A 21,360-nucleotide genomic window follows, 5' to 3' on the forward strand; every position below is an offset into this window, starting at 1 on the left:
TGCATTCAAGAGAGAATAAGATAGAGCTCTTATAGATAGCGGGGTCAAGGGATATGGGGAGAGGGCAAGAACGGGGTACTGATTGTGTATGATCAGCCATGATCACAGTGAATGGTGGTGCTGGCTAGAAGGGCCAAATGGCCTACTCCTGCACCTACTGTCTATTGTCTATAGTCTATTCATCTATTCACAGACAAGGACATCACTGGTAATAGCAGTATTTATCCTTTTAACCTGATTACCCCTGAACCCAGGAGCCAGTGAAGAGAAATGCTCTCTGTTCAGTTAAAAAATCAGTTTGTCCTACTCTTTATACTGCAGCAGAAACTAATAATAGCAGGCATTTCTATAAAACTAAAAACATGGTGTTATTGTTATTTGTACAGAGACGTGATTGGAAAACAGAACCAACATGAAGTACTCACTGGTCACGTTCAGCTGGGTTCCCTTTCCAAAGATCGAGCCCCAAATGCCACAGATGTAAAGTTTAGAGTCGGTGATCCTCACGTTGCTGATGGTCAGTGAGTAGCTGTTGGTGGTGACATTCCTGGAAAGCTGAAATCGATCAGAGAAGCCCTTTGATCTGTGAACGTGGCCATTAACGTAAAGACTAAGGATGGCTCCTTCAGCTGTCAGTTTATTGCGTGAGTTGTACCAGAATACATCGTATTTATCCACAGTGTAATCCGCATGGTCACTCTTCAGGACACACTGTATCTGCACCGTTCCATCTTCACGCACCTTCACAACTCCTGGTGATTGGATCAGGTCTGTCTCTGCATTTACACCTGTGGGCAGTAAACAGCTGAAGGTCAGGGCAGATAAAGAACCACAAAAACAATCATAGTGATTTGAAACCAAAGGCACCATATTAACAAATATTTTGCACATTGATATCAGTTTGCAGTCTGGTTCTTTCCATCCTTTGTTCAGTTCTTTCACTTCGTTCTGAACCGACCAACAATCCATGGTTGTTGCAGCCAGCACAAATTTCAAAATATTGAGTATGTAAAAAAGGTTGAAAGTGCACAGAGAAAATTTAAAAGGATGTTGCTGGGTCTGGAGAACCTCAATTATAAGGAAGGATTGAATAGGTTAGGACTGTATTCTTTAGAATGTAGAAGATTGGGAGGAAATTTGAGATTGGGAGGAGATATACAAAATTATGAGGGTATATTTAGCGTAAATATAAGCGGGCTTTTTCCACTAGGGTTGGGTACGACTATAACCAGAGGGCATGGGTTAAGGGTGAAAGGTGTAAAATTTAAAGTAACATGAGGGGAAACTTCTTCACTCAGAGGGTGGTGAGAATGTGGAGTGAGCTGCCAGCACAAGTGATTCATGTGAGCTTGATTTCAACACTTAAGAGAAGTTTGGATAGGTTCATGGACAGTTGTGGTATGAAGGGCTATTGTGCCAGTGTGAGTAATGGGAGTAGGTAGTTTAAATGGTTTCAGCATCGACTCGATGTGGAAGTTATGTTGATGTTATGATAGAGCTGAGGCTGAGCCAGGTACATGGATAGCGGTGGTATGGAGGGCTGTTGTCCCGCTGTAGATCGGTGTAGTGTGTCAGAACAGGCAATTTAAATGGTTTCAGCATGGACTAAATGGGTTGAAGGGCCTGTTTCAGAGCTGTACTTCTCTATGACTGTATGATTGTGTGTCTTCTTCACCATAACATCTACATGGCTGGTCCAGGCAAGCAAGCCTCTTGGAATGTGGAACACACCACCATCTTCACCTCAGTGCCACTGATTCATATGGGGTTGTACACTCCACTTTCTTCTTTGATGACCAGCTGTTTAGTTTTGTACCCTGAGAGAAGGTTTTTGTCTTGACCCAATGCCATTGAGCTCTGAACATACTTCCTGTCTTCTGTCTTGTCATTGTCTGAGATCCAGCCCACTACGGTAGTGTCTTCTACAAATTTGTAACTGGAGTTCAAGCTGAAACTGGCTGCTTTTACTAAAGTATGGTGTCTTTTATGCGTGCTTTTTAATACAAGTTTTTTTTAAAACAAGATTTTATTGAATGATGTTGGCCACTTGATTGTGTCTGGATGTAGTCAGATTCAGTTAAATTACTGCGGGGTCCTGTCATGAGCTGGATTTTTTCTGGCTTCTCTTGGAATTTTCTACATTTATCATCTTGAATGTGTTGATCCTTTATGATGCATTTTTGATAATTTTTGTGAACCACCTGGTCCTGTATTGTCACAAGGAACCCTTCTGTTTCTGGGAAGACTTCTCCAACTCTGAGCCAGGTGTTCGACACTTCCTTGTCAGCATCTAGTCTGCTCAGTTCCTGGGGATGTTCTCCGCGGAGGGCCATGCTCTTCCATTTGTTAACTTTTTCTTCTATAGTGATAATTTCTTCATTTTCCTGGGCTGTGCTTTCATTGAAGTTTAGTGAATCAGAATTGCAGATGCTCATGTGGCATGCTGATTCCTTTTTTCATTGATGGAAATATATCCTCATAAGTTTTATCTGATTGTTGAGTAAACTTTTTATGTCTGTTATTCCTCTTGTCCTCAAAAGTGTAGATCTAAGCATGTTTGAGTGTACACATTGTTATCAAAATTTGTCATTTTTCTTTATAAGTTTTCCATACTGGTTTCAGACCAAGATATTATGTCAAAAGAATACATTAATATGGGTATAACAAAAGTGTTTATTGTATTTTTTATATTTTTACTGTTGAGCTCTGCTTGGTAGAGTTTCTTAAGCCTTGAAGTAAATTTTTTGAAAAACTTCCCTTTATCACACTCTGATTTACTTTCTTTGCTTGTTGATGTATTTATATCCATCCATCAGTTGTATTGTATCCTGCTGCGAAGTTTTATATTTCATCAGCTCGCTTATAGCTCTCTTTATGTTTAATATTCCATAATTATCTAGTCCAATGTTCATGTTAATAACTTTAGAAATTATTATCACTATTATTACTTATTTTCTTTTTTTGTACTTCAATAGTTTGTTGTCTGTTACACACTGGTTGTACACCACATTGGTGGTGTGGTCATTCATTGAAACATAGAAAACCTATAGCACAATACAGGCCCTTCAACCCACAAAGCTGTGCTGAACATGTCCCTACCTTAGAAATTACTTAGGATTACCTATAACCCTCTATTTTCCTGAGGTCCATATACCTGTGCAGCAGTCTCTTAAAAGACCCTATTATATCTGCCTCCACCACCTATTCCACCTATTCCACCACTCTCTGCATAGAACGCATACTCCTGACATCTCCTCTGTACCTAATCCCCAGCACCTTAAACCTGTGCCCTCTTGCACTAGCCATTTCAGCCCTGGGGAAATGCCTCTGACTATCCACACGATCAATGGCTCTCATCATCTTATACACAACTTCTCATTCTCCATCGCTCCAAGGAAAAAAAGCTGAGTTCACTCAACCTATTTTCATAAGGCATACTCCCTAATCCAGGCAACATCCTTGTAAATCTCCTCTGCACCCTTTCTATGGTTTCCATAGCTGCAACATTACCTCTCGGTTTTTAAACTCAATTCCATGACTGATGAAGGCCAATGCATCGTATGTTTTCTCAACCACAGAGTTTACCTGTGCAGTGGCTTTGAGTGTCCTATCGACTCGGACCCACAGATCCCTCTGATCCTCCACATTGCCAAGAGGCTTACCATTAATACTATATTCTGCCATCATATTTGACCTACCAAATTGAACCACTTCACACTTATCTGAGTTGAACTCCATCTGCCACTTCTCAGCACAGTTTTGCATCCTATCAATGTCCCACTCTAACCTCTGACAGCCCTCCACACTATCCACAACACCTCCAACCTTTGTGTCATCAGCAAACTTACTAATCCATCCCTCCACTTCTTCATCCAGGTCATTTATAAAAATCACAAAGAGTAGGGGTCCCAGAACAGATCCCTGAGGCACTCCACTAGTCACCGAACTCCATGCAGAATGTGACCTGTCTACAACCACTCTTTGCCTTCTGTGGACAAGCTGGTTCTGGATCCACAAAGCAATATCCCTTTGGATCCCATGCCTCCTTACTTTCTCAATAAGCCTTGCATGGGGTACCTTATCAAATGCCTTGCTGAAATCCATATACACTCCATCTACTGCTACTGCATTCATTGATTCTATTATGGTTATTGGATTATGCCCCAGGAAAATGAATCTTGGGGTTGTATATGGTGACATGTATGCACTTTGATAACCATATAACAATTACAGCACGGAAACAGGCCATCTCGGCCCTTCTAGTCCATGCTGAACACTTATTCTCACCTAGTCCCACTGACCTGCATTCAGCCCATAACCCTCCATTTTTTTCCTGTCCATATACCGATCCAATTTTACTTTAAATGACAATATCAAACCTGTCTCTACCACTTCTATTGGAAGCTCGTTCCACACAGCTACCACTCTCTGAGTAAAGAAGCTCCCCCTCGAATTACCCCTAAACTTATGTCCCCTAAATCTCAACTCATGTCCTTTTGTTTGAATCTCCCCTACTTTCAATAGAAAAATAGAAAATGTCAACTCTATCTATCCCCCTCATTATTTTAAATACCTCAATCAAATCCCCCCTCAACCTTCTACGCTCCAAAGAATAAAGACCTAACTTATTCAGCCTTTCCCTGTAACTTAGGTGCTGACACCCAGGTAACATTCCAGTAAATCTCCTCTGTACTCTCTCTATTTTGTTGACATCTTTCCTATAATTCGGTGACCAGAACTGTACACAATACTCCAAATTTGGCCTTACCAATGCCTTGTACAATTTTAACATTACATCCCAACTCCTATACTCAATGCTCTGATTTATAAAGGCCAGCATACCAAAAGCTTTCTTCACCACCCTATCCACATGAGATTCCACCTTCAGGGAACTATGCACCATTATTCCTAGATCACTCTGTTCTATTGCATTCCTCAATGCCCTACCATTTATGTCCTATTTTGATTATTCCTACCAAAATGTAGCACCTCACACTTACCAGCATTAAACTCCATCTGCCATCGTTCAGCCCACTCTTCTAACTGGCCTAAATCTCTCTGCAAGCCTTGAAAACCTACTTCATTATCCACATCGCCACTTATCTTAGTATCATCAGCATACGTACTAATCCAATTTACCACCCCATCATCCAGATCATTAATGTATATGACAAACAACATTGGACCCAGTACAGATCCCTGAGGCACACCACTAGTCACCGGCCTCCAACCTGACAAACAGTTATCTCCACCACTACTCTCTGGCATCTCCCATCCAACCACTGTTGAATCAATTTTACTACTGCAATATTAATACCTAACGATTGAACCTTCCTAACTAACCTTCCGTGTGGAACCTTGTCAAAGGCCTTACTGAAGTCCATATAGACAACATCCACTGCTTTAACCTCATCAACTTTCCTAGTAACTGGTTCAAAAAATTCAATAAGATTTGTCAAATATGACCTTCCACGCACAAATCCATGTTGACTGTTCCTAATCGGACCCTGTCTATCCAGATAATTATATATACCATCTCCAAGAATAGTTTCCATTAATTTACATCAAACTTATAGGCCAATAATTGTTAGGTTTACTCTTAGAACCCTTTTTAAACAATGGAACCACATGAACAATATACCAATCCTCCGGCACCATCCCCGTTTCTAATGACATTTGAAATATTTCTGTCAGAGCCCCTGCTATTTCTACACTAAATTCATTTACTTTGATCTTTGAACCTTGAACTTTGGGATGATGGTATTGAAGGTGCACCTGTAGTCAGACAGATGTAGATGTCTATTACCAGATGTTCTGGAGAGGGTATTGGCTGTGGACTTCTTTTGACGGTAGTTGCAGTGCTTGAGTTTATCTGGGATAGTGGAGCTGATATGTGTAATGACCAGCCTCTACAAGCAGTTCATGATGGTGGATATCAGAGCCACAGGCTGACACATTACCTTACTTTTCTGAGGTACCAGGATGATTGTGATTTCTTTAAGCAAATTGAAATGTCAGATTGGAGTAGGGCTGAGTTAAGGACACCTCCTCATATCTACCCCTTGAAGACACCACCTCTCTGGACCATCAGAAAGCAGACTCCAACACCATCATTGACCTCATCAACTCCAAAGAACTCTGAAGAGTGAGGAGATAATCGATCAGAACTACAGTCACCCTAAGTTGCAGGAGGCAATTAGATGTATGACTGTCAGGAGAAATGGAAATGTGAATACAAGGGGTGATTGATAAGTTTGTGGCCCAAGGTAGAAGGAGTCAGTTTTAGAAAACCTAGCAAATTTATTTTTCAACATGGTCCCCTCCTACATTTACACACTTAGTCCAGCAGTCATGGAGCATACAGATCTTGGACATCAAGAAAGTGTCCACAGCAGGGGTGATTGATAAGTTTGTGGCCTAAGGTAGACGCTCTCATTACATGCACATGCAGTTCAACTCTTTGAGTGATAATGCAGAAAGTTTGGTGAATAACTCATCAGGGTGATTGCTATGTTTGTGGCCTAAGGTAGAAAGAGATGAGTTATTAACTTCAAACTTTCCGTATAATCACTCAAAGAGTTGAACTGCACGTGTATGCAATGAGAGCTGTACAACTCATCTCCTTCTAGCTTAGGCCACAAACTTATCAATCACCCCTGATGTGGACACTTTCTGGAGGTTCAAGATCCGTATGCTCCATGACCGCTGGGCTAAGTGTGTAAATGTAGGAGGGAACTACATTGAAAAATAAATGTGCTAGGTTTTCTAAAATTGATTCCTTCTGCATTAGGCCATGAACAATCAACCCTCATAGTCTGTCAGCACAGAGCACCCCTGTGGCCATTCCCCTCAATAATGCATTCTGTTTTGGATGCTGTTGTGGGAGTTGACCTCCCAGGGGAATGCCATGGAGACCAGGTTACTGACACTGAACATGGGTCCATGGTGCAGAAGGGAAAGAGGGATGCAGCATTGTTAGGGATAATCAGAGGAGGAACAGACAGGAAATTCTGTGGACGTGCACGGGACTCCTGGATGGTATGTTGCCGCCCAGGTGCCAGGGTCAGGGATGTCTGAGGTGGTGTCCATAGCATTCTGGAAGGGGAGGGACAGCTGCCAGATGTCTTGGTACAGATTGGTACCAATGACAGAGGAAGGAAAAACAGAGGTCCTGGAGATAGAACTTATACAGCAAGGTGGAAAGCTGAGAAGGAGGACATCCAGGCAGTAATTTCTGGATTGCTACCTGTGCCTCACACCAGTGAGGGTAGAAACAGGATGATCTGGCAGATTAATGCGTGGCTGAGAAGCTGGTGCAGGAGGCAGGGCTTCAGCTTCTTGGATCATTGGGATTCTGGGATAGGTACAAAAGGGACGGGTTGTACCTGAACCTGAGGGTGACAGAGATTCTTGCATGCAGGTTTGTCAGATCTGTTGGGGAAGCAGGGGGATGGGAACCAGAGTGAAGGAACCCAGCACAGGTTGGATGGTAAAAACGCAAAGATAGTACAATCAGACTGTCAGGAAGGGCAGGCATGTGATAGGACAAAATTGCAGCCAGCAGGGTGAGTATCAGTGCAGAATCAAAAAGGCTAGCAAATACAGTACTCAAAGAGTTATATCTCAATGACGGAGTACAAGAAATAAGGTGGATGATCTTGTTGCACTATGACAGATTGTCAGGTATCATGTTTTGGCCATCACTAAATCGTGGCTGAAGGATAGTTGTAGCTGGGAGCTGAATATCCAAGGTTACACATTGCATTGGAGGGATAGGAAGGGGGTGGGGCATGGCTCTGCTGGTAAAGATGTGACATGGGATCGGAAGATGTTGAATCCTTCTGAGTTGGATTAAGAAACTGCAAGGGTAAAAGGACCCCCAAAAAAGTTATATATCGGCCTCCAAGCAGCCACTGGGATGTGGACCACAGTTTACATCAGGAAATAGAAAATGCATGTCAAAAAGGCAATGTTATGATAGTCATGGGAGATTTTAACATGCATGGAGTTTGGTAAAATACGATTGGTAATAGATTGCAAGAGAAGTGAATTTGTTGAATGCCTATGAGATGGCTTTTTAGGGGAATTTGGTGTTAAGCCTACTAGGGGACCAGCTTTTCTGAATTGTGTGTTATATAATGAACCAGAGGTGATTCGGGAGCTTAAGGTAAAAGAACCCTTAGGAGTTAGTGATCACAATACGAGTGAGTTCAACTTGAAACTTGATAGGGAGAAAGAGTACTTTGCACTTTGCACTTCAGAAGGACAAACAAAGGTAGAACATACAAGGTAAATGGTAGGACACTGAGGAGTGCAATAGAACAGAGTTATCTGGGAGTACAGATACATAATTCCCTAAAAGTGGTGTCACAAGTAGATAGGGTTATAAAGAGAGCTTTTGGTACATTGGCCTTTATAAATTAAAGTATTATGCATAAGAGTTGGAATGTTATGGTGAGGTTGTATAAGACATTGGTGAGGTCGAATTTGGAGTATTGAGAGCAGTTTTGGTCACCTAATTACAGAAAGGACATTGATAAGGTTGAAAGAATGCAGAGAAGGTTTACAAGGATGTTGCCGGGACTTGTGAAACAGAGTTACAGAGAAAGGTTGAATAGTTTAGGACTTTATTCCCTGGAGTGTAGAAGAATGAGGGGAGATTTGATAGAGGTGTATAAAATTATGCTGGATATAGATGGAGTGAATGCAAACAGGCTTTTTCCACTGAGGCCAGGGGAGGAAAAAAAACAGAAGACATGGGTTAAGGGTGAAGGGGGAAAAGTTTAAAGGGAACATTAGGGAGGTAGTTTCTATACACAAAGACTGGGGGGAGTGTGGAATAAGCTGCCAGATGAAGTGGTAAATGTGGGCTCACTTTTAACATTTAAGAAAAACTTGGACAGGTAGATGGATGAGAGGGGTATTGAGGGATATGGTCCATGTACAGGTCAGTGGGACTAGGCAGAAAAACGGTTTGACACAGCCAAGAAGGGCCGAAGGGCCTGCTTCTGTGTTGTAATGTTTATGGTTCCATGGTTCTAAGTAAAGTCTGATGTAGCAGCATTTCAGTGGAGTGATTGAAATAACATGGTGTGAGAGAGGAGTTGGCCAAAGTAAATTGGAAGGGAACACTGGCAGGGATGCCAATGGCAGAGCAGCAATGGCTTGAGTTTCTGGGTAAAATAAGGAAGTTGTAGGATAGATGTATTCCAAAAACCAAAAAAAACCTCAAATGGCAGAATAGCACAACCGTGGCTGACAAGGGAAGTCAAAGCTAATGTAAAAACAAAAGAGAGGGCATACAATAAAGCAAAAATTTGCCGGAAGACTGGAAAGCTTTTGAAAACCTATAGAAAGCAACTAAAAGAATCATTAGGAGGGAAAAGATGAAATATGAAAGCAAGCTAGCAAACAATATCAAGGTGTATAGAAAAAGGTTTTTCAGGTATATAAAATGGAGTTGAGAGTGGATATATGACCACTAGAAAATGAGGCTGGAAAAATAATAATGTGGGACAAGGATATGGCAGATGAACTAAATGAGTACTTTGCATCAGTCTTCACTGTGGGAGACTCTAGCAGTGTGCCAGATGTTGAAGGGTGTGACGGAAAAGAAGTGGGTGCAGTTACTATTACAAGAGAGAAGATTCTCAAAAAACTGAAAGACCTAAAGGTACATAAATCACCTAAACCAGATGAACTGCACCCTAGGGTTCTGAAAGAGGAAGCGGTAGAGATTATGGTGGCATTAGTAATGATCTTTCAAGAATCATTGGACTCTTGCATGGTTCTGGAGAACTGGAAAATTGCAAATGTCCCTCCACTCTTTACAAAAGGAGAGAGGCAGCAGAAAGGAAATTATAGACCAGTGAGCCTGACCTCAGTGGTTGGGAGTCAATTGTTAAGGATGAGGTGATGGAGTACTTTGTGACACAGGACAAGATAGGACAAAGTCAGCTTGTTTTCCTTCAGGGAAAATTTTGCTTAACAAACTTTTTGGAATTCTTTGAGGAGATTACAAGTTAAAGTGGATGCAGAGGATGTTGTTTATTTGGACTTCCAGAAGGCCTTTGACAAGGTGCCACACTTGGCTTACCAAGTTAAGAGCCCATGGTATTACAGGAAAGTTACTAACATGGTTAGAGCATTGGCTGATTGGTAGGAGATAGTGAGTGGGAATAAAAGGATCCTTTCAGTTGGCTGCCAGTGACTGGTGGTATTCCGCAGGGGTTGGTGTTGGGACCACTTCTTCTTATGCTGTATATAAATGGTTTAGAGCATGGAATAGTTAGCTTTGTTGCCGAAATTACAGATGATACAAAAATTTGTGGAGGGGTAGGAAGTGAGGAAAAAACAGGAAAGCTGCAGAAGGACTTAGACAGATTAGGAGAATGGGCAAAGAGTGTGGCAAATGAAACATAATATTGGAAAATGCATGCACTTTGGTATTGGAAATAAGTGTGCAGACTATTTTCAAAACAGGAAGAAAATCCAAAAATCTCAGATGCAAAGGAACATGGGAGTCCTTATACAGAACACCCTGAAGATTAACTTGCATGTTGAGTCGGTGGTGAGGAAGGCAAATGGAATGTGAGCATTCATTTCAAGAGGTCTAGAATACAAAGGCAGGGATGTGATGCTGAGGCTTTGCAAGGCAGTGGTGAGGCCTCACCTTGAGTATTGTGAACTGTTTCAGGACCCTCATCTGAGAAAAGGTGTGCCCATATTGGAGAGGGTTCAGAGGAAATTCACAAGGATGATTCTGGAAATGACAGTGATATCAGACAAGTAACATTTGATGGCTCTGGGTCTATACTCACTGGAATTTAGGAGGATGGGGGTGAGGGATCTAATTGAAACCTTTTGAATGTTGAAAGGCCTAGACAGAGTAGATGTGGAAAGGATGTTTCCCATGGTGGGAGGGTCAAAGAGAAGAGGGCTCAGCCTCAGGATAGAGGGGCATCCATTTAAAACAGAGATGTGGAGAAATTTCTTTAGCCAGAGAGTGTTGTATTTGTGATATTTGTTACCATGGGCAGCTGCGGAGGCCGAGTTGTTGGGTGTATTTAAGTCGGAGATTGATAGGTTTTTGATTGGCCATGGCATCAAAGATTGCAGGGAGAAGGCTGGGGATTGGGGATGAGGAAGTGGAAAAAAGGATCAGTCATGATTGAATAGCAGAGCAGACTCGATGGGACAAATGGCTTAATTCTGCTGCAATGTTTTACGGTCTTATGGTCTTATGATCTACATCTGGGACACTTGTCATGCCCGTGATCTCATCAGCATCTTTCAATTCCCTGGCCCCAACAGCCTCATTTTCACCATGGACGTTTAATCCCTATACACTACTATCCCTAATCATGAAGGCCTCAAAATCTCTGCTTCTTTCTTGACTAATGAATCAACCAATTTCCCTCTGTAATCACCCTCCTCCATCTGGCAGAACTGTTTCTGACCCTCAATAATTTTTCCTTTGGCTCCTCCCACTTTCTCCAAACTCAAAGGGTATCCTTGGGCACCTGTATGGGCCTCAGGTATGCCTTCTTTGGTTCCATAAAACAGTGCCTGTTCTGATCGTTCCCTGGTAATACACCCCAGTGACAAATGTACTGGTGCTGCCTCATGCACCAATGCTGAGCCATTTGATTTCTATCAATGTTGCCTCTAACTTCCATCTTGCCCTTAAAGTCCCCTCCCTTTCTCAATCTCTCTGTCATATCTCCGGAGGCAAAATGTTATAAACCTACTGATTTCTATGGTTATCTTGACTGCACTATCTCCTGTTAAAATGCTATTCCCTTTCCCCAAGATGTGGCTTTCTGCTTCAGGACATTAGAGATGTTCTCCTTCTTCAAAGAACTGCATTTCCCTCCCTCCACCATTGATGCTGCCCTCACCCATGCTCCTCACATCTTCCCACCACCTTAACAGTGACAGAGGCTGGATGGAAGCTGATGTCTCTACAAGTGGACCAAGTGTTACACCTCCCCATTCACCTGCTCCCTCATCTCCATGTAGTACCCCAATCAGTTCTTCCAGGTGAAGCAAATCTGCTGGAGTTATCTGTTGTGTCTCGAAGCTGTCTCCTCTACATTGGTGAGACCCATCGTCAACTGGGGGACCGCTTCGTCAAACACTTCTGCTCCATCCAACAACAGTGGAACTTCCCATTTTAATGCTGATTCCTGTTCCCATTCCAATGTCAGTTCATGGCTTCCTCTTGTGCCAAGATGAGGCCACTCTCAGGGTGGAGGAGACACACCCTATATTCCATCTGGGTGACCTCCAACCTGATGGCATGAACATTGATTTCTCCTTCTGGTAATTCTTTCCTGCCTCTCTCCTCTCATCCTCTATTCCCCACTCTGGCGACTTACATCTTCTCACCTGCTTATCACTTCTCCCTGGGTCCCCTCTTCCTTCCCTTTCTTCTGTGGTCCATTCCCCTCTCATATTAGATTTCTTCTTCTCCAGCCCTATACCTTTCTCACCCACCTAACTTCACCTATAACCTTCATTTTTATAGATGCTGCCTAACCTGCTGAGTTCCTCCTGCATTTTGCATGTGTTGCTTAGTTAAAGATGCCTAAATGGACCCATGCCAGATCTAATTATCTGCCTCAATCTCCTGTAAGTACCATTATGCCTTCTTGAGGAGGTGCTGTGGGTCCAGGTTAGATTGTCCATCATATGTGCATTAAGAAACTTTCTGCTCTTCATCCTCTCCGCAATAGAGCCATTGATGTGCAGTGGAGAGTGGTCTTCCTGCGCCCTTCTGAAGTCCACAGTCACCTCTTTTGTCTTGTTCACATTGAGACTCAAGTTGTTGTTCTCACGCCTCTCCAGCTCCTCTTGGTATGCCAACTCATCATTGTTGCTAATGAGGCCAACCACTGTAGTATCATCAGCGAACTTGATGATATGGTTTGAGCTGGATCTGGCAGTGCAGTCGTGAATCAGCAGAGTCACATACGCCACATGTCCCTGGTGTCACAAAGGCGTCTGTGGATTTTCTGTGCCTTCCTTACTGCATGTCAGAATCTGACGGTAAAATACCTCTGTAACAATGCATGAAACCCAGGAACTGGAGGGGGCCATTCAATCTGTTGAGTCTGCTGTGCCATTTAGAAAGGTCAGGGCTGATCATCCAAGTTAAGAAACTGTTCCATCTTTAGGGTCATAGAGAACTACAGCACAGAAACAGGTCTTTCAGCCCATCTAGCCCATGCCAAAATATTATTCTGCCTAGATTCGCTACCCTCTGGGCAAAGAAATTCCTTCTCATCTCTGTTCTAAAGGGACATCCCTCTATTCTGAGTCTGCGCCCTCTGCTCCGAGATGCAACCCCTGAGTCAACGGAGCTCAGGCTGGATGCAGTTTTTCAATTGGAAATGTAGATGATGAATTTACCCCAGAGTCAAGCGAACTGAGTCTGGATGCAGGGTTTCAACCTGAAGTGTAGACAATTTCCCCACGCATGCTGCTCAATCACTGAGTTCATCCAGAAAATTGTTTCGTCACTGCAGATAACCAGCACCTGCGGTCTGTCCTTTCTTAATGAATCCGAAAGTGTGGAAGTCTTGGACCAGAGGGCAGAGCCTCAGATTAGTCAGATGTAAGCTTAGAACAGACATGTTGAGGGATTCCTTTAGCCAGAGGTTGGTGAATCTGTGAAATTCATTGCCACAGATGGCTGTACAGATCAAAGCAGAGGTTGATAGGCTCTTTGATAAGGTCATCAAAGGTTACGGGGAGAAGGCAGGAGAATAGGGTTGAGAGGGATAATAAATGAGCCAAAATGGATTGACGGAGCAGACTCACTGGACCCAATGACCTAATCAGCTCCTATGTCTTATGGTCTGCTTAATAGCCAGATGACAAATGCCATTGGTCAATTATAACCATATAACCATATAACAATTACAGCACGGAAACAGGCCATCTTGGCCCTTCTAGTCCATGCTGACGCTTACACTCACCTAGTCTCACTGACCTGCACTCAGTCCATAACCCTCCATTCCTTTCCTGTCCATATACCTATCCAATGTTACTTTAAATGATAATACCGAACCTGCCTCTACCACTTCTACTGGAAGCTCGTTCCACACAGCTACCACTCTCCGAGTAAAGAAATTCCCCCTCATGTTACCCTTAAACTTTTGCCCCCTAACTCTCAAATCATGTCCTCTTGTTTGAATCTCCCCCACTCTCAATGGAAAAAGAGATCATCCACGTCAACTCGATCTATCCTCCTCATTATTTTAAATACCTCTATCAAATCCCCCCTCAACCTTCAACGCACCAAAGAATAAAGACCTAACTTGTTCAGCCTTTCCCTGTAACTTAGGTGCTGAAACCCAGGTAACATTCTGGTAAATCTTCTCTGTACTCTCTCTATTTTGTTGACATCTTTCCTATAATTCGGTGACCAGAACTGTACACAATACTCCAAATTCGGCCTGACTAATGCCTTGTGCAATTTTAACATTACATCCCAACTCCTATACTCAATGCTCTGATTTATAAATGCCAGCATACCAAAAGCTTTCTTCGCCATCCTATCCACATGAGATTCCACCTTCAGGGAACTATGCACCATTATTCCTAGATCACTGTTCTACTGCATTCTTCAATGCCCTACCATATATGAAGCATTTCCTATTTAGATTATTCCTACCAAAATGTAGCACCTCACATTTATCAGCATTAAACTCCGCCATCGTTCAGCCCACTCTTCTAACTGGCCTAAATCTCTCTGCAAGCTTTGAAAACCTACTTCATTATCCACAACACCACCTACCTTAGTATCATCTGCATACTTACTAATCCAATTTACCACCCCATCATCCAGATCATTAATGTATATGACAAACAACATTGGACCCAGTTCAGATCCCTGAGGCACACCACTAGTCACCGGCCTCCAACCTGACAAACAGTTATCTCCACCGCTACTCTCTGGCATCTCCCATCTAGCCACTGTTAAATCTATAATACTACTTCAATATTAATACCTAATGATTGAACCTTCCTAACTAACCTTCCTTGCGGAACCTTGTCAAAGGCCTTACTGAAGTCCATATAGACAACATCCACTGCTTTACCTTCGTCAACTTTCCTCGTAACCTCTTCAAAAAATTCAATAACATTTGTCAAACGTAACCTTCCACTCACAAATCCATGTTGACTGTTCCTAATCAGACCCTGTCTATCCAGATAATTATATATACCATCTCTAAGAATTCTTTCCTTTAATTTACCCACCACTGATGTCAAACTTACAGGCCTATGATTGCTATGTATACTCTTAGAACCCTTTTTAAACAATGGAACCCCGTGAGCAATACGCCAATCCTCTGGCACCATCCCCGTTTCTAATGACATTTGAAATATTTCTGTCAGAGCCCCTGCTATTTCTACACTAACTTCCCTCAAGGTCCTAGGGAATATCCTGTCAGGATCCTGAGATTTATCCACTTTTATATTCCTTAAAAGTGCCAGTACTTCCTCCTCTTTAACCGTCATAGTTTCCATAACTTCCCTACTTGTTTCCCTTACCTTACACAATTCAATATCCTTCTCTTTAGTGAATACCGAAGAAAAGAAATTGTTCAAAATCTCCCCCATCTCTTTTGGCTCCACACATAGCTGTCCACTCTGATTCTCTAAGGGATCAATTTTATCCCTCACTATCCTTTTGTTATTAATATAACTGTAGAAACCCTTCAGATTTATTTTCGCCTTACTTGCCAAAGCAACCTGATATCTTCTTTTAGCTTTTCTAATTTCTTTCTTAAGATTCTTTTTATATTCCTCGAGCCCCTCATTTACTCCATGCTACCTATACTTATTGTAGGTCTCCCTCTTTTTCCGAACCAAGTTTCCAATATCCCTTGAAAACCATGCCGCTCTCAAACTTTTAACCTTTCCTTTCAACCTAACAGGAACATAAAGATTCTGTACCCTCAAAATTTCATCTTTAAATGACCTCCATTTCTCTATTACATCCTTCCCATAAAACAAATTGTCCCTATCCACTCCTCCTAAATCCTTTCATATCTCCTCAAAGTTAGCCTTTCTCCAATCAAAAATCTCAACCCTGGGTCCAGTCCTATCCTTCTCCATAATTATATTGAAACTAATGGTATTGTGATCACTGGACCCGAAGTGCTCCCCAACACATACCTCCGTCACCTGACCTATCTCATTCCCTAACAGGAGATCCAACACTGCCCCTTCTCTAGTTGGTATTTCTCTGTATTGCTGCAAAAAACTATCCTGCACACATTTTACAAACTCCAATTGTATACTAAATGCTGAGGATGATAGGTTCTTGATTAGTCAGGGTGTCAAAGGTTGTCTTATGGACTTTCTCCAACATATTGTTGATAAAATACAGGCATTTTCTGCTCTAATGACAATTGTCTCAGCAGTTCCCAATATATCCATTAAATACTTGCTAACTGCTGAGAGATTTATGCTGCTCCAATTTATCAGCTCACATTTACTAATGAGTAATAGGAAAGGTTTCATCTACATTCATCTGTATCCACCTCTTACCACTGAAAGGAGACTCATTGGGCATAAATGGAGTTGTAAAGTAACACGATTTGGTCTCAGCAGAACAAGGCATTTCTCATTACACCTGTCAACAAGGCTCTCTTGGACCTGTTGCTCATACACATCCATTACTGACGGTTTATTCAAGCTGTCAGGAACACCATTTTAATCCGGTTTGAAAACGAGAGAGAGAGGCCCTCGTTGTCAGGAATGACCATGGATGCTGCATCATAGCTGTCCAGATACGAAAGTCAGGGCAGTACAATATGGAGAGAAAGCTGTTGCCTATGCAGCAAACTCCCCATCTCCACACATCTGATGAACCCAAATGGCAGAGGTTAATACTGTTTGACACCAGTCAGCACTGAACTCAACGCAGGCCTGCCTCAGATACTCCAGCTCCGGATCTTTCCTCTGGAGTTCACTCCCAAAGCCTTCCCGATGAGTAGGTATAACTGCAAGGCAGCGGAGGGTTCAGATCAGAGTTTTCCTTCTCCTAGATAAGCCGCCAACCATAGCTGACGAGCCCCTTCTGCCCAAAGCAAATGACTTTAAGGCACTAATAACTCATCTTCCCCCTTCTCCTGTCAGTAGAAACAGTTCCACCAAGCTTAGAAGCTAAGTCACACATGAAGGACTGGAGCTGGACTTGGTTGTCAGAGGTTCTTTGAGGTGCACATCATTGAGAGCATTTAATAATATTGGGAGCTTTTCCCCGTTACTACCCTCAGCTATAACAACATTAAGGAAATATAAATGTTAAAAGGGAGCTTTCCGTATTTGGGTAACTGGAGCAATGTTCTTTTCAATGTTGTTGGAGAGACTTAGAAGAAATATTGGTAGAATATCGGCCATCACACACTAAATGCTGGAGGAATTCAGCAAGTCAGGCAGCATCTACGGAGGGGAATAAACTTAATATTTCAGACAGACACCCTTCGTCAGGACTGGAATAAGAAAGTGGGGAGGGAAGAAGGAGTATGAGCTGGCAGGTGATGGGGGTGACCAGGTGAAGGGGGAAGGTAGGTGAGTGAGAAAGGGTGTAACACCCAGGTTAACATTTTTACTGCCGTGCTGCAGGTATTTCATTTAGCAGTACTGTAAGAACAACCTGTTCTACTTTCAGCCTGTTGGGTTTGAGCTGAGATAAGAGGCTTTGTTGTTCAACTTAGGAATGTGGTGTCAGCCAGTCAGGATGGTGGAATTGGGAGAAGGTTCTGGGGAATGCTGGGTGGACAGGTTTTTGTGACAGACACTGGTGTGTGTTGAGGTCTTTTTGGTGGGAGCTGGGAGTAGGCAGGCGGGAAGGTGGCTGAGGATGTCGTCCCTTTTGTACAAGGTGCTTGGTTCAAGGAGGAAGGACCAATTCTTCCATGGGAGAGCCTGTTTGTTCAAGGTGGATTTTGAGTGACATTTGAAAGGTGGAGTGTGCTTTCACACAGGCCGAGGGTCCAGTGTGTGAGTTACAATTTCAAGATGAGCTCCAGCTTATGTGCACATTTGAATGTTTCATTACATTGGCCCTTTATTACTTTCTCTTTCTTTTCATTACTAACTCTTTGGTTAAGTTAGCGTTCATAAATATACTTCTTTATAATTATGTGCAGAGTAAGATCTGTTATTTTTTGCTGGCGGATGATTGCTGTGGGGCAGCAAATGACACAGCATTCATATAAACCAGGGTTCGGGTGGGCGAGACATCCTAACCTCACTGATTTGGCGGGACCAAAGTTGATTACACAGGGCCTGAGGGGGTGGTGTTCCTTGCCACGAAGTGAGGGGCGAACGAGTCACATTCTCAAAAAAGCTCAGTAAAGAGGGGTTTCAAGGAGATGAGGTAAGGGTCTGGGAAGGGATAGGTAGTACCAATAAAGGGTTGAATAAGACTAGATCTGGTAGGAAAAGACAGGGGACCATGAAAGAAAGGAAAGGAGGAGGGGCAGCAGTGGGAGGTGATGGGCAGGCAAGGAGAGGAGGAGAATGAAGTAACCAGAATGGGGAATGGAAGAAGTGAGAAGGAGATGGGATAAGAAATTACCAGATGTTGGAGAAATCAACGTTCATGCCTCTACACCTCCTCCCTCACTACTGATCAAAGCCAAAAGCAGACCTTCCAGGTGAGTTGACACTTCACTTATGAGTCTTTTGGGGTCATCTATAGTATCTGGTGCTCCCAGTGTGGCCTCCTGTATATCAGTGAGACCTGACATAGATTGGGAGACTGCTTCACTGGCCACTGATGCTTTATCTGCCAGAAAAAGCAGGATCTCCCGGTGACCACCCATTTTGCTTCCCACTCCCATTCTGACATGTCAATCCATGGCCTCTGTTACTGCTGCGATGAGGCCATATTCAGGTAGAAGGAGCAAAGCCTTATATTCCACTTGGGTAGCTTCCAACCTGATGGCATGAACATTGATTTCTCAAACTTCTGATAATTTCACCCCCTCCCCCCTTCACCATTCCCATTCCACTCTCTCACCTTACCTTCTTACCCACCTATCACCTCCCTCTGGTGCTCCTCTCCCTTCCCTTTCTTCCATGGTTTCCTATTAGATTTTCCCTTCTCCAGCCCTTTATCTCTTTGACCAATTGACTTCCCAGCTCTCTACTTCACCCGTCGTCCTCTCCTGATTTCACCTCTCACCTCCTACTTTGTACATCTTCTCTCCTCCCCCATCTTCTTACTCTGCCTTCTCATCTCTTTTTCCAGTCCTGATGAAGTTTGTTGGCCTGAAATGTCGACTCTGCTCTTTTCTATTGATGATGCCTGGCCTGCTGAGTTCCCCCAGCATTTTGTATGTATTACCTTGATTTCCAGCATCTGCAGATTTTCTCTTGTTCATGCCAATGTTTGGCCTTATTTTGACAGCAGAGGAGGGCATGGACGACACGTCAGAATGGGGGGTTGTACTGAAAGGTGGCGTCCGAGAGATCCTGCCTCTTGGACCTTGTGGTAGACTAGCACAGCAAATGCAAAGGCCCTGGCAGAGATACTTAGCCATAGGTGAACTGTCGGAGGCCCGATGAATGCCAAATATCATGCAAGGGATGCTCTATAAATTAGCCAGGGAACTGCATGAAGGACAGGTGGTGGATATTGTCCACATGGATTCCACAAAGTCCTACATGGAAGGCTGGTCCAGAAGGTAACGCGGCTTGGCATTCAGCGAGGGAGGCCAGAGAGTGGTAACTGATGGTTGTCTCTCAGACTGGAGGCCTGTGATTAATGGTGTGCTGCAGTGGGTCCATTGTTGTTTATCATCTACACTAATGAAATAGTGATTTGACTTTATTGCATATTTTGAGATTTTTCTTCAACCATTTCCACCTTCTGTAGCTTTGGCCCCTTGATTGATCATTGTAAATTGCACTGCCAATGTTCCCTCCTTACTCAGTGGTATCTGAAACCTGGGTGAGCATCATCAGGTTTTCTGTGTGAACCATGAACTCCGTTTCTCTCCGCTCTGTTGCTCTCCGACCTGCTGAATGCTTGGAGTGTTGTAGGTTTTCTTTCAGGTTTGCAGCAGCTGCAGTATTTTGCTTATATATGCAACTCCTCGTTCCTGCATCTGGTCACTAAAATACCTGAAAGAAGTTGAGGCCCCTGAGGTTGAGGCTCCTGACACATATTGCCGATATCAGCCCCCCCCCACCCGTTTCTTTACCCACCTTTTAAAGTTACCTCAGAGTTTGTGTTCTCACATCTGTGGAACCTGGTGAAATCTTTCCTGCAGGTTCCTGGCAATGTCAGCAAAGATTTCATCACCTTTACTGTCAATTTCAATCCTGCTCGTAAGTTCTCTTGCTCCATTTCCGACACATAAATCATTTCCTCAATTCCCCTGTACACATTTCAAGGAGAGGGTCAGCAGTTCTACAAGAAGCCCACAGACTTCCACAGCTAACCTGACCACTCTTCATCCCATTCTGATTCCTCTGGGGACACCATTCCCTTCTCCCAGTCTCTCTGTCTCTATCACATCTGCCCCGAAGATGCCATCTTCCATATCAGTGCTTCTTTATTTTCCAGTCCCTCGAAGGTGGTTTTCCACTATGACTGCTAACAAGGCTCTCAACTGTATCCGTTCCAAGTCCCACACTTCTCTTGTCATCCCCTCTCCTTCCACCCAGAACAAGGACAGGGTTTCCCTGGTCCCCAGCTTCCATCTACAACTGTGGGCCGAAGGGCCTGTACTGTGCTGTAGTGTTCTATGTTCTATGGTCACTTTGCTGAAGAGAGCTTTCTGACAGGAGTTTTGGGAAAGGATGTTGTTTTGGAAGATCGAAGTATAGAATGAAGAAACAGAGGGAACATTGAAAATTCCTGGGAATGTTGGTGGGAATCCTCTCCAGACCTCGAATCAACAGAGATACAGTCAGGGAGAGCAACTACAGGAAATTACAGTATGTGAAGGGGTACTACAGTGATAATGGGTGACTTTAATCTACATACAGACTGTTCAGACACACTATCAATTCTGCTGTGGAGAATGATTTTCTGAGTGAGTATCAGATGGTTTTACAGACCAGTAGTGAGCAGTTAACTCCAAAGTGCTGAACTTGATTTGGATAGTTCTTTGTTCATTTGCTCATTGACATACAGTGTGGAATAGGCCTCTCCGACCCTTTGAGCTATGCTGCACAGTAACCACCGATTTCATCCTAGCATAATCATGGGACAGTTTACAAAGACCAATCGGCACACACAAAATGCTGGTGGAACACTGCAGACCAGGAAGCATCTTTTCGGGCCACGACCCTTCGTCATGACTAAATGGGCAACGTCAGACTAAC

General features: G+C 43.2%; 1 protein-coding gene across 1 annotated transcript in view; it reads right to left on the minus strand.

Annotated features, from left to right (window-relative positions):
• Positions 1-21,360, minus strand: part of LOC132402572 (immunoglobulin gamma-1 heavy chain-like) — a 63,413-nt gene that overhangs the window by 39,188 nt on the left and 2,865 nt on the right. Inside the window, exon 2 of the mRNA XM_059985456.1 lies at positions 426-788. Coding sequence (XP_059841439.1) covers positions 426-788 — 363 coding nt within the window. The remainder of the gene's footprint in view (positions 1-425; positions 789-21,360) is intronic.

Source organism: Hypanus sabinus, chromosome 12, assembly GCF_030144855.1.
Source record: "Hypanus sabinus isolate sHypSab1 chromosome 12, sHypSab1.hap1, whole genome shotgun sequence".
NCBI lineage: Eukaryota > Metazoa > Chordata > Chondrichthyes > Myliobatiformes > Dasyatidae > Hypanus > Hypanus sabinus.